At 53.2% G+C, this 13,948-nt stretch overlaps 2 protein-coding genes and 1 pseudogene across 3 annotated transcripts; 1 reads left to right on the top strand and 2 right to left on the bottom strand.

Annotated features, from left to right (window-relative positions):
* Window positions 1-1,572: 1,572 nt before the first annotated feature.
* On the top strand, window positions 1,573-4,254 carry FTH1 (ferritin heavy chain 1). Its single transcript, XM_082477956.1, has 4 exons — window positions 1,573-1,900; window positions 3,249-3,395; window positions 3,708-3,833; window positions 3,930-4,254. The coding sequence occupies exons 1-4, from the start codon at window positions 1,787-1,789 to the stop codon at window positions 4,092-4,094; spliced, it is 552 nt and encodes a 183-aa protein (XP_082334082.1). The 5' UTR covers window positions 1,573-1,786; the 3' UTR covers window positions 4,095-4,254.
* A 1,068-nt stretch (window positions 4,255-5,322) lies between these two features.
* On the bottom strand, window positions 5,323-8,010 carry LOC309668215 (bestrophin-1 pseudogene; annotated as a pseudogene). Its single transcript has one exon. The product of its transcript is annotated as a bestrophin-1 pseudogene (transcript).
* Window positions 8,011-8,094: 84 nt separating this feature from the next.
* Window positions 8,095-13,020, bottom strand: LOC309668217 (bestrophin-1-like). The gene is given in 8 exon segments (XM_082477721.1): window positions 8,095-8,336; window positions 8,340-8,355; window positions 8,648-9,099; window positions 9,447-9,524; window positions 9,925-10,079; window positions 10,684-10,917; window positions 11,509-11,603; window positions 12,818-13,020. Coding segments are annotated over 8 exon segments (1,377 nt in total). The 5' UTR covers window positions 12,970-13,020; the 3' UTR covers window positions 8,095-8,141.
* Window positions 13,021-13,948: the final 928 nt, after the last annotated feature.

Here is a 13,948-nt window from a genome sequence, read left to right as displayed (position 1 = left end):
GTGTCACTTTGTTAGGGAAGCTTTCCCTGACTTCCTATCCCAGACTGGGTAAGGCACCCCTTGTCTGTATTCTCCCACCATCCTTCTGCTTACTTTATCATATGTAGCTCTAGCCCCATTAAAAATTTTTTTCCTTAAAGTAACACATGTTCATTTTGAAATGAATAACAGATGCGAGAGAAACTGCCACAATTTCATCAGCAACTTAATATTTTAGTAAAGTTCCTTTTTTAAAGTTTTTTAAATTGAAATATAGTTGATTTACAATGTTGTTAATTTCTGCTGTACAGCAAAGTGATTCAGTTATAGAGACATACATTCTTTTTCATTCTTTTTTTAATTGAAATTAAAAAAAAAAATGTTTTTTAAAGGTTTGGAAGTCCAGCTTCCAGTTGCATGTTTGTGAACATCCTGAAAAGGTACTTGGGTAGGTCTCCCACCCATGTGTTGAAGAACCTGGCTAAGAATAGTGACCCTGAGGAGAGCAGACTGGGGCGCAGGCGCTCGGCCTGGCTCTGTCCAGTTCTGCCATCCACGAATTCACACCCACTCACTGCTGGGGACACTACTGCAAGCCACACGCAGTGCCCCTGTGTCCCCCCCCCCCAGGATCCCAGGCATCTGTCGCGCACTTTCGTTCAGCGCCATTAGCTTCTCTCCAAGGACAACCTGGGGGTGGCTCCCTGTAGGGCCTGGGACTGGGGCCAATAAAAGAGGCCTTTTCAAAATGGCCTCACGGCATCCTTTCCAGACCCAAGCGGCTTCTTCTCTATTTTCTAACCCCTGGTCTCTGAGCTTTAAGCTACCGGCGATTTCCTCAGAATTCAATGGCTCATCCCCACGGTTCCCTCGGGAAGGCGGTCTCCGCAGTCTCTCGGGAAACACGGTCCGCCCAGCCTTTGTTGTATCAAATGCACGAGGAGCCATGTTTGCTTTCAGCAAAAGACGGACCGGGTCGCCGGAGCCGGAAGAGGGGCCGACCCGCGACGGGCCGTGGGCCCCACCCCGCCTGCATTCGGTGCCTTTCTAAGCTTCGAGGAAGAGAAATTGAGCCCTTTCGCAGCCCGACCTCTGACTCGCTCGGCCTCCTCGGGCCCACGTTCACCCTCCAGGTTCCCTATTTGCATCACGAAGTAATCACCTCGGGGTGTGGCAACTGCGGCTCTACTGCTCTGATTTTTAACGTGCCCTTGGCCAAGAATCTCAGGGTGCCTTCTGGGACCTCGGAATCGCCCTGACGCCCCCGGGGCCAGGGGCAGTTTCCTGTCGGTTTCAACACCCAGGACGCCACCGGGGTCAGGGCTCCGAGCTGGGCTTCCTGCCCCCGCTCAGGCTTTCTCTCCAACCCCACGAAACGAGCGCCACGCTCCATGGAACAAGCTGCAGCTTACAGGCCCCCCACACCCCGCATCGCCACCCCCACCCCCACCCCTCCTTCTCCACCCCCCACTCCTTCTCCACCCCCCCCAGCGGGGCGGGGCCGCGCGCCCACCGGAAGGGGCGGGGCTCAGCTCGGCGGGCGGGCGGCGTGATTGGCCGCGGCGGGCCTGACGCCCATTCCCGCTATAAGAGCCGGGCAATAGTCACCTGCGCCACAGTCCTCGCGGAGAGTTGCCGCGGTTTCCTGCTTCAACAGTGCTTGGACGGAACCCGGCGCTCGTCCCTCGCTCAGGCAGGCTGCTCAGAGCCAGCCCTCGCCACCACCTGACAACGCCCTCCGACCGCCCCAAGGTCCCCGCCGCCGTTACAGCGCCGCGCAGCCATCGCCTCACCTCAGCCGCCCGCCATGACGACCGCGTCCACTTCGCAGGTGCGCCAGAACTACCACCAGGACTCGGAGGCCGCCATCAATCGCCAGATCAACCTGGAGCTCTACGCCTCCTACGTCTACCTGTCCATGGTGAGCGCGGGCGGGCCCACGGGGGACGGGCGCGGCCTCCCTGGCGGCAGGGCGGGGGTGTGGCTACGGGGAGAGCCCTCCCGCCTCCCGCCTCGGTGCGCCCTTCTGGAAAATGGAGGCTGCTCAGGGTCTTCTAGGACTCCTGCGCAGAAATTCTGAGCAGTTGTTCCCTGGGAGTGCTCCCTCGTGGGCCAGGGCCGCCTCTGCGCACCCCAGTTTATTTAAAGAGACGTGAGTTTTCTCCCAGGGTTGCCACACTTGCCACCAGTACGATCCTGTAGTTAGGAAGGTGGATTTTCGCATTTCTATCCCTTCTGTATCCGATCACGTGATGGGGGGGCGGTGCTGAGGAGGTCCGGCTCCCATCCCCCTGAGTCTGGCGGAGCCTGCTGGGTAATGGTGTCCAACTATGGGGGCTGGTGCGAAGTGGTTTATCTCGTGGGCCGAACCGCCGCCTCCACCTCTGTGCTCTGCTTATCTCTAAGTCCCGCTTGAATTGAAGCATATCTCTACAAATCTCCCGTTCAGCCGACACCGAGTTGTCTGCCACTCGTATTCTTTATCTTTTTTGTGTCTAAGGGTTGTGGCGTAATTGAACCTTTAGTTCTTGGATACAGTCCACCAACAGTTACGGGGCCTGAAAATTTTCCATGCAGTAATCGGTGGAATCAGTTTTCCAAAATTCTGGTTTTAAGCGGTGTGGTAGGAGCTTTAGTTAGAATTGTCTTACTACGTTTTGCACATCATCCAAGAATAGATGTGTTCCGAACGGGTTTGGAATACGCCTGGATTTCTATGACTGTCATTCCATTTCAGGAACAACTGAATACAGCAAGGGTGTAAAAGAGACTCATTTCTGTTTTCTACTGGTAACATATTTACGTATGTTGGCATTGTCCACAACTATTACGTTGCCTAGTGGGTTAATTTTATAAATCCATCAGCCTGTTGTAAGCTGGTAGCTTATGTTTTAACATAGGCTACTCAGGAAGGAGGGGGAGAAGGCACTAACAGAGCAGGGTAAATACTCCAACATCTCTTCAACCAAATTGAAAGGGGCTGTAAGAACTTTACTCTGCATTTACACAGATGCTTAAGATGTTCCGTGGTGGAGGCAATTCCCATGATATTCTAACGGTTTCTTGTAGCAAACTTTCAGTTTCAAGGACCAAGTTTCATTTTTGTGTTTCAGAGTAAAAACTAATTACTGTTGTGTTCGATCCAGGAACACATCTTGCTACAGTCTTCCTATGCTCAGACCCTTTTTTGCTGGGCTTTGAGAAGGAAGGCTAGGCTAGCAGACTGCCTTCCTTTGGGAATCCCTAACATGTTCATGTACCGCTTTCAGTCGTACTATTTTGACCGCGATGATGTGGCATTGAAGAACTTTGCCAAATACTTTCTTCACCAATCTCATGAGGAGAGGGAACATGCCGAGAAACTGATGAAGCTGCAGAACCAGCGGGGTGGCCGAATCTTCCTGCAGGATATCAAGGTGAACGGAAGATCCTAGGGTCGTCGTGCCTCATCTGTCTAGCAGTCCTCTGACGTCAGAAATCACTGAGCCCAGCAGTTGCCCTTATCAGATGAGGATACACGGGGCTTTTGTCTCTTGCGCTTTTCGGGCCTACCGCGTAAGCTAAAGTTGGCAGACAGTAATGGGCAAGGATATTAAGTTGGAAACGGTTGTTGGGGGAACTTGGCTGTTACTTTTGCCAAGCGCGGTTGTTGCACATTAGATGCTTGCTGATTTGTGGTTTAAGTGGTAGAGGTTGCAGATGCACTGACTTAACCTCCTCTCATTCAGAAACCAGATCGTGATGACTGGGAGAATGGGCTGAATGCAATGGAATGTGCGCTACACTTGGAAAAAAGTGTGAATCAGTCACTACTGGAACTGCACAAATTGGCCACTGAGAAAAGTGACCCCCATGTGAGTATTGGCAACCTGGGAGTAAATGGAGGAAATCATTTGCCTTACGGGTTGGGGAAGCTTCCCGATGACTTTTTTCTTTGTTCTCTTTTCTAGTTGTGTGACTTCATTGAGACTCATTACCTGAATGAGCAGGTGAAATCCATTAAAGAATTGGGTGACCACGTAACCAACTTGCGCACGATGGGGGCCCCCGAATCTGGCATGGCACATTATCTCTTTGACAAGCACACCCTGGGAAATAGTGATAATGAAAGCTAAGCCTTAGGCTGGCTTCCCGTAGCCACAGGAGTGACTTCCCTGGTCACCAAGGCAGTGCATGCATGTTTGGGTTACCTTTACCTTTTCTGTAAGTTGTACCAAAACATCTACAAGTCCTTTCCTTAGTATCATTCCTTCAAATAAAGTAATTTGGTACCCAGCTGTTGTCTTTGAGTTCTTGGGATGGGCTAGAAATGTATCTAGGCCATCTTTATTAAATTTGTAAGTGCCACCGTGGTTTAGTCACACTAATCAAAGTGAAATGCTTAGGAGGATTTGTATTTACTTATTAAATTCTTTAGTTTGGGAAAGATACCAAAGCTTGGGTGTTTTGAATTCAGACAGGACTTAAGGATTCCTGATTCTGAATTAGGTGTTTTATATGTTTCCAGCAGTTCTGGCTTTCTCAATTTATATGTACAAAAAGCATTTTAAGGCTTAAAGTAGACTTGAAGCTACTGATTCTTGTTCTCCATTAAGGTAACCATTTAATTCAGGCTGTCGTAGGGACATGTTCTTCAGTGTGGACAGCTGTATGGCTATGACTGGATCAGTGTCCTGCTGGTGTACACGCAGGTAGGACCAGGCCGGTGAAGCATCCCCCTTGGGAAACAGGCTAGGAATGTGCTTCATCCCTAGTGAGAATTTGAGAAAGTTTACATGAGTATGGAAAGATACTTTCATTTCAATAGGAAAATAACTGCAGTAGGAGGGAAAAGGTTGAGACATCTTGAATATTAACCAGTGAGTAGTGTTAGAAGACTGTGGAGCCATCTGGGTCCTTGCTAATCAACTACATTAACATTGTTTCCTAAACCAGCCAGAGTGATTTGTAAAAGTTTCAGTCTAGCCCTTAGAAGTATGACAGGTGGTAGGCCTTTTCAGTTTTCAATACAAAGCTGGGCATTCTGACCTCAGAATAACTGCTTGAGAATCATTAGAAATGAGAAGTTACACTTCCCCTTTCACATCGTGATTGGGGGGTGGGGTGGGGGGGTGGATCTAATGGGGTGAGTGAGTGTCTAAGAAATCTGGAATAAAGGCAAACATCTGGTGGTACTGTGACAGCTTTAGGTTGACCTCAAAGATGCATAAAGAGCTCATTTAAGTTCAGAAGTCTTTTGGTGAGGTCCCCAAAGCAGTAAGATACCCCAAGGGACCTCGATTGCCCCCACCTTACCATCTGCCAGTTCCCCGGAGTGTGGCACCCTTTCCAGGAGTGCTTCAGGACCACCATTGGTTATGGGAGAGTGCTCATATGCGACCTCCCAGCTAAGCCTGGGCAGTAAGTTGAGTTCTTGGGCTACAGTCTAGAGCCCCGAGTTCTGCCTGTGTTTCTGTGTCTGCCATCCCTGCTTAAAGTGAGTTGGGCCCACTGGTAACGTCTGCCCATCTAAGCCTGGCCTAGTGGCCCTTTGGCGTTATTCTTGTCGGTGCAACTTCATCTTCCTGTACCTGGGGCCCAGAGAAGTCTTGGTGAGTCAAGCTCTTGGGTGAAATAAGCAAAAGTGGCCAACACTTCCCTAGAGCCCCCTGCTGTGGCGGCCAGGTGCGTGCCCCAAGCCAGTGCTGGGCATGCCCTGGCAGCCATAGGACCATAGGAAAACTGGGGAAGTAGGGTGGGCTTCAGAGCAAGGGAAGCTGGTGGGGACCACCCCTGGTGGGCTGGGGGGTTCAGTGACCCTGGTTTGGGTAGAGGACAGACCTGTTTTCCAAGGCCCAATAGGGGTCACCCCGATCTTTGAGTATAGCGTGTATGTTGCTTGTCGACTGTCCCAAATGCGGTTCTCGGAGATGTTCAGGGGCCTCTGACATGTCCGTTAGGTTAAACTCGACAGTTTTCCTCCTCATGTGACTCACTCCCGGGTGCTCCGTTGAGGCCGCAGCACTCTCTGGGAGCAATTCAAAACTCTTCTTGGACCTGGGAGTTGCAGGCCGAAGGCTTTGGTCTTTGACAGTGTCATCTATGCCTGCGACTTTGCAAAGACTTGAGGGTGCTGACTGTCCAGGTGGGAAGACCACAGGGGTGTGGCTGAGGGGTGTCTGGGGGGCACTGTGGTAGCCTGACCTCCCGTACAGCACAGCAGACTGGAAGGCTTCCCCCCCTTTCCAGGCCTTGCTGTCTTCCTGATCACTGGTGTCCTGTCCGGCTCCCCCGGGGTTCCTGGGCTGGCCCTCACGGGAAAGGACTTCTTTCTTCGGCCACAGTAGTTTGGTCTTTGAGTTTGTCCTGGGGGGCTGGCGGTCATGGGATTGCAGCCCTAGGAAACGGCCGGTGATGCCAGGGTGAGCCCTCTCCTCCTCCTCCTCCTCCAGATCTGGCTGAAACTCCATATCCTCCTTATCCAGACTGCAAAGAAACAGGAGACTCGGGTTAGCGGGCGGCCAATGGCCTGAAGCCTGACTTGACTTCTCCCTTACCCTCTCTTCTCTCTCCCTCTGGCCCAAGGCCCAGGACACACAGTCTTCCTCACCTCGCCTTTGACTCACCTCTCTGCAGATCCATCCTGGACCTCTCAGTTAATCCCTCCTGGCCGAGCTCACCTCTGCGGCTCCCTCTTGCCCATGTTAACATCCAAACTGCCTAGCCTGGTATTTACGGGCTTCCTCTTCAGCACCCGCATTTTCCCTTTAAAACCCTTCACTCCAGGCAATCTGAACTACTCTTCCCCAGGTATGGTCACGTGAGGCCCAGGAGTGACTCTGAGTAAGCCAGGGATTTGTGGTTCCCACTGGGGAGCAGTATCCCCCCCGGAGAGAAGTCTGGCTTCCTGGGAGCCTAAAGCCTTTACTCTGCAAGAGAAAGCCTACCCGCCCCTGAATGAAGCCACCTTTGCCCATGTCCAAATTCTCCCCATGCTTCAAGGCCCAGCTCCAGGTCCAGCTGGAGGCCACCTCTCAGGCAGCCCAAGGTGATCTCTGTTCTATACTCTGTCCCTTGCCCAGGCATCCAGTACTTTGTACCTTGTATCCAGAGTCTGGGCCCTGGGTTTGAACTCCCTCACTAAATCGTGTGTTTCTTGGAGGCAAGGTCTGTGTGTTATTATTCTCTGTTATCCTCCTTCCCCAGCAGCTGGGCTACAAACCACGGAAAACCCAGAGGCGGCCTCCAGCAATGTTTCTGACCTAAGCAAGCCTCCATCCTTGATCATTTGATCACTTATCCAAACCTTCCTCACACCAACTAGAGACTCTAGCTAATTCTCATTACAGCTTAATAGGATATTCGGTTCTTAAAAAGAGAACAGCGCTTTTAATACTGTGGAAGAAAACCTTGATGGGATAGACCCTGAGATGCAGCAAACACTCTCGAAAGTCCTCTCCACTCTGTCATCCTAGGGGGAGAGAGCTGTCGGGGGCGCCCCTCCAGCCCGCTGTGGCCAGCTCAAAAGGGATTCTAACCAAATCAGAGAAAGAGGACCCATGTGGGGGAAAATGCGGCTGCTGTGGGCGGACCTGAGGCCCGTACTCTGTAGCGAGAAGTCTACTCAGAAGGTACCTGTGATGACCCAGCCTCTTGCTTGCTCCCTTGCCCAGGGAACCCCACTCCCACTCCCCATCCCAACACCCTGGCTGATCAGAAAACATAGTTCAGAACCAGAGTCAGGAACCAGGCCCTGACATCCCAGCTGCATCACTAATCACTGACTGCCCTTGAGTAAGTCCCTTCTCTCTCTAAGCCTCAGTTTCCAACTCTGGATAAGGGGGTGGGGCTTAGATTGGAGACTACCTAAGAGCCCTTATAGCTTTAAGAGTCCTTACACAGCACAAGGTAAGGGTTAAGGGTGTGGAGTTGGAACCAGACATACCTGGCCCACCCGTGCTGCTTCCTAGCTATGTGACCTTGGGTTGGGCAACTGACTTAACCTCTCTGAACCTGGACTTAATCATCTGAAAATTGGAGATAACAAACCAAGGTTATTGGAGCAGGGTGGGGGGGTGGGGGTGGGGTGGGGTGGGAAATAGCTAATATATGTAAAGAGCTTAGTACAACGCCCAGCACTTAATAGGCACCCAATATGCATTAACTAATGCTATTCTAAGTTCTTAGGCAGGCCCTTGCACTTGGGGTTTTCTACCCACTGAAGTGGTTCCCTGGCACTTCCCACCTGATGTTGAAGGTGGAGCCAAAAAAGGAGGGCCGACGAGACTGGGCAGAAGCGGCTGTGTAGGGGGGTTGTGGTTCTGGCTCGTTCCAGTACATATCTCGCTCCATCGGCGGCAGGTCCTGGTGCATCTCATCTACAGCCAACAGGGACACCTGGTCGTCGGGGACAGAGGGAGAAGTCCAACAGAAAGGTCAGCCCAAGCAGGACCATGAATTTGCCAGGTGACTCGGAGAGGTCACTTCTCTCTCTCTGGGCCTCAGTTTCCCTTCCTGTGAAATGGAGAGACTGATGCAGCCTGTAGCCTCAAAAGTTAGGCTGAGAATCCTGTGAGTAAATGGTTGGGGGGCAGTTCACTGTGAGGCCTCCCTACGGAACTGTGGGGCCCCCTCCCCGGGTCCAGTTTGGGGAGGGCCCATGGGACAGGCTCTCCTCCTCCCCTCATACCTGCAAACTCCTGTCGACAATCCAGTTGGTCTCAAAGTCATCATCGTCCTCTCCAAACGGGTTGATGAGCTGCTCTGCCACCTTGGGGGTAGGTGAGGCTCTGGAAACCCCCAGGCGGGACCCCTTGCAGCCTTGCTCCCACCCTTAAACCTTGGCTCCTGCCATGTCCACCTCTCCACCCCCCTCAGTGATGCCCTTCCTGCCTGACCACTGTCTCCAAAGCCACTACGTAGGGACCCCCCTCTCCTAACTGGCCGTGACTCCCTGGGCCACAGCTGGCCTTGTCCCGGGAGGCTCACCTTCAGCCAGCCAGCATAGAAGAAGAACTGCAGGAATGTGAAGAGGGGTACAACGAGGTCCATCTCGTGGCCGGGGTAGGCCTTGGCTGGGTTCAGAAACTGCCGCCCAATCAGGCAAGCCAGGAAGAAGCTGTATACCGCCACGGTCACCACCTGGGAGGGAAAGGAGGTGTCGGCAGAAATGGGCTGGGTGGGGACCGTGGGATCAGGAAGCTCCCTAGGCTGGGAGGACAGGTCTTGCTCTGACTTGCACACTTGTGTGACTTTGGGTCTCTGTGGTCTCCTCTTTAAAATGGGGATGATCACAGTGCCTCCACCACCTGGACCAGGCAGGAACCTGGACTCTTTGAACTTAGCACTAGAGACAACCTGCAAAGTCCAGACCTGACTCCCAGGGTGAGCCTCTTCTTCAGCCTCTCAGTGAGCCCTTCCCATCATAGGCCGCTTCCCGGGTCCTCCTCAGTTTCCCAAAGGGGCAGCTTCACCGGCCTAGTCCTCACCTGAGTGTACACCAGTGGGATACTGATCCAGTCGTAGGCATACAGCTGTCCACACTGAGTACGCAAGGTGTTCATTTCCTAGGGTAGCGGGGGCAGGAGGGAAGGTTGGGCCTTTGACCATCACCTGCTCTCCCAGGCTCACCCCCCAGCTCTTCCCCAGAGACCAGGGTCTCGTGCTCATGGTCCAGCCCTGGCTGTGTGGTCATGGACAGCTCACTTAACCTCTCTGTGCCTCAGCCACCTCAACTATCAAAAAGGTACCAGGATCTCAGAGGTTCACTTTAGAGAGGGGAGGGGAGGGGAAATTGGAAAGGGGACACCTTGGGCTATGGAATCCTGTTGGAAAAGATCCTACAGTCCCAAGGCAGGCTCTGGGAAGACCCTCAGAGGCTCAAACTTTCTCTTTGTAGAAAGCCTGTTCCACGTGGGGCATGACCCTCCCGGCTCTGCAGCAGCCCCATGTGTGTAGCGGGCTCACGTTGAGCAGGCTCTGGAGCAGGACAGGGTCCCGGATTCGACCTCCAATCCAGGCCTTCGTTGACAGGTTGGCAAACCACACCCAGGGCATCCAGAATGAGTTGTGTGGCAAGCTCAGTTTTTGTAAGTGCTTGTGTTCCGAGGGGGTCATAAAGCCTGCGGGGTAGAGTGGAGAAGACAGCGGGTAGGGGAACCTGCAGAAGGGGTGGCTGGCCAGGCCCTGCTGGGTGGGACCCAGAGTTCAAACCAAGTCCCTGCTGAGCCCACAGGGACCTCAGAGCTCCTTTGCCATCCTCTTTCTTTCAACAAATTATCACTGCGTGTCTACTATGTGCTGCTCTGGGCTGAGCACGTGAGAGGGATCTGTCTTATTAACCAGGATCAGGTCAGGCAAGGCCAGAGAGTGAGACTGCTGACGTACAGACTGGAAACCGGAGAACAGAAGGGGAAGGGCAGTTCCCAGTTCCCAAAGCCCCACTCTGGCCCTCAACCCTCACTCTTCCCTCATCCCTCAAGAGTCCTTAGCCCTATCTCAAAGCCCTATCTTCCGAGAGTCTGTTCCTGGCCTCTCCCCACCCTCAGACCGCTGACTTCGCCCCGCCCAATTCAGGTCCCCCACCCCACCCCAGGTCTCGACCCCACCCCGCTCCTGGTCCCACCCAATCCTCAGCCCTGGGGCCTCTGACTCCACCCATCTGCAGCTGCGGCCCCGCCCTTGTCAGCCTCTGGCTCCGCCCACTGCCCCCCGGCCCCCGCCCACCTGCTTTCACCAGGTGTTGGGGACTGGGAAAGCGTTTGTAGACCGCAGCGCTGACGCTACGCAGGATGAGCACGTTGCCCAGGTTGGCGTAGCGCATGAGCGTGCGCCGCAGCAGCCGGCCCTGCTCGTCCTTGCCCTCGACGAAGCACGACACCAGGTTCATGAGGCGGTCGGGCCATGGCAGGTTCTCATATTGGTTCCACCAGCGGGTCACGACCAGTGTCACGTAGAAGCCTGGGCAGGAGGGGCGGGAGGGGGGCGGGGGCGCGAGGGGCGAAGGCCCACGCTGCGGCCAGAGCCCAGCGAGGGCGACGCCTCGGTTTCTCTATCTTTCTAGTGGGGCTGGGCCCAGCACCAACCCTCCTGGAGGGCGCTCGGGAAGGGGAGCCCATCAGAGACTCGCATGAAGGCGCGAGAGACTTGAGTTCTCTCTCTGGCCCCACTTGCTTTCCCCGAAATCTGCCAGGTACCTCCCCTCCTGCGCAAGGCTCCAGAGACTACTGTAATGTCGGCGCTGCCCTCAGAAAGTGGGGTCTTAGCAGAAACTAACACAGCAATGTAAAGCAGTTATGCTTCAATAAAGATGTTTAAAATAATAATAATAAATAAATTTAAAAAAAGAAAGTGGGGTCTTGAGTGCTAACAGCAAGACAGCCTTCCTAATGTCTAACTTCAGCCCCTCTGGCTGCAGGCTCCCTGTTTCCCTGCACCACCGAGAGGCACTGACATGCCACTGGCCTTCTTCCCCAGCTAGCTCTTCATGATCTGCCTGCCTGGAGCCTGGAGCAGCCACTGGGACCCCAACACGCGGAAGGGGGAGCTCACCCAGCACGAAGGAAATGGGGATGAGCTGGATGTAGCTGTCGCAATGCAGAGTCAGCTTCTCAAAAATCACCTGCTGATCGTCCGTGAGGGCCATCCTGGGGGAGGCGAGGGGCGGGGGGAAAGATGTGTAGACACTGGGAGGAGATGGCTGAGACTGGTCCCAGGTCCAGCCAGGCCCGGGGTAGGAGAGTGGCAGCCTCACCTCCTCCCTATCCCTTTCACTGGCCTGCCTGGGGCCCCTCCTCTGGCCCCTCTTTCTCCCGCAGCCCCGAAACCCCAATGGGGCCTCTGCTCCATGCCTGGAGGAGAAACCCTCAGGAGGTTTTCTATGAGGTGGAGGAAGACAGGTCCTGCTGAAGGGGTCAGTTTTAGGCACCGCTGACCTTTTTAAAGGATCCAAAAGACAGTTGTTTGAAAGCAGGTTGAAATAAGGAGTGTTTGGTCTTTAAAAAAAAATATCTGGTAGGGAGGGATGAACTGGCAGAGCACAGAGCAATGAAATTGTTTTGTACAACACTGTAATGGTGGATACAAGTCATTATACATTTGTCCAAACCCATAGAATGTACAACACCAAGAGTGAATCCTAATGGGAACTATGGACTTTGGGTGACAGTGACGTGTCCGTGTGTGTGGGTTCATCTGTCATCACAAATGTCCCACACTGGGGTGGGATGTTGATACTGGGGGAGGCCTGAGTGGGTGGGGCAGGAGGGGTGGGGTATATGGGAACTCTCTGTACCTTCTGCCCAGTTAAGCTACGAAACTAAAACTGCTCTAAAAAATAGTCTTAATTTTTTTAAAGAATATTGATACCCTAGTAACAACCAAAGAAAATGAACGTGCTTTGTTATTAGTATTATCATTATGAACTCAAGAGTTTTATGTATTTGATATTTTTCAATGCATTGCCATCATTAATGCTTTTTCCATTAAAAATGCTATCATATATTCTGTGGTTTTAGCTGTCTTTTATTTTTAAATAAACATTTTTATTGGGAAAAAAAAAGTATGATATGGGCCTGTGAGACTATGTGGGATTCAGGGAAACAGGCTGACTGAGTGGGACTAGATAAGGCCTGGGTTCCAAGGCCCCTCCCTCGGTTTGAAGAAAGGGTGTTTGAGATGCTCCGACCTGCACAGAGTTGCCCCCCAAGGCTGCCTCCTTTTCTCTCCTCCCCAGCCCCCAGGCCTCAGGCCCCACGGTTTGACCACAAGCCCAGCTCAGCCTTATGGGTCTCTGTGCATTGGCTCCCTAGATGGCTGGGAGGCACCCAGGAGCTCCAAGCCCTGGCTTGTCCCCCTGTACCTGTAAATGAAGCGGATGATGTAGTAGCAGATTAGGAAAATGAGGAACTCGCCATAGAGCAGCTTGTAGATGCTGCCTCGCCAGCACAGCAGCAGGCGGGAGAAGGAGCCTAAACGGGCATTAGCCACTTGGCTTGAGTAGGTGACGGTCATGGCCAGGCACTGAGCTGCAGCAGGAGGGCTTGGGTGCTGGTGAACAGACAGAGAGGGATACTGATGGGGGGGCCGGGAAGGAGCAGGGACCTCTTCAGAATCTTTCCAGGACTCATGAGTGACCTTATCCAGGACCTTTCCCTGCTCTGGGCCTCAGCTCTCCCATCTGGACACTGGGAGGGGGGCGGTGAGGTGACCTCCAAGAAGCCAGGAAAGTGAGCTCAGGGACTGTCCATAGCCTTGGCACAGAAGACACAGAGAGGTCTGTGCCCTTAAATTGTATCACAAAGGCAACAACAGAAATGTCCACATGCTGGGCTCCTTCCTGTGTTATGAGCCCATCACGTTCAGTAGCTCCCCAAGCTCCATCAACCACCCTGGCGTGAGAACTGGTAAGGGGCGTGGTCAGCCTTGGCCACCACCCTGTACCCCGTGCCCAGAACAGAGCCTGGCTGGTGGAGATGTTTACTGAACGGTGGCCCCAGGGCCTTTCCACCTGCTGATCCTCCTTCCTGGGGGACGCTCGTCCTAATCTAACTGTATGGCTCACTCCCACTTCAGATCACCTCCTCAGAAAGGATATCCCCAACCACGCTACCTGGAAATAACATCCTAGTACCACAGGCCCTCTCTTCCCCTCGCCTTGCTCCATTTTTCTACATAGCACTTATCATGTTATAACTTCAATTATATTTTGCAGACTACCTGCTTGTTTACTGCCTATTCCCTCCTGGGAATGGAGCTCCTATTGTGTACTCACAGGTGGTGCTCAATAAAAGTTTACTGAAGCAATGATCGGCACCCCATCCTCCCCCTACCTGCTCTGATGCAGCCACACTGGCTGTCTCTGTGCCTGGTGTTCCCTAAGTTCATTCCTACCTCAGGGCCTTTGCACAGACACACAGGTGCCCGCACACCTGCACGTGTGCTGCCTGTGTGTATCCATCGTGTGCACATGTACAGGTTATCCACCCCAAAG

This window comes from Balaenoptera physalus (assembly GCF_965194825.1).
Source record: "Balaenoptera physalus genome assembly, chromosome: 10".
In the NCBI taxonomy this organism is placed as follows: Eukaryota; Metazoa; Chordata; class Mammalia; order Artiodactyla; family Balaenopteridae; genus Balaenoptera; species Balaenoptera physalus.
This window is presented reverse-complemented; position numbering and strand designations above follow the sequence as displayed.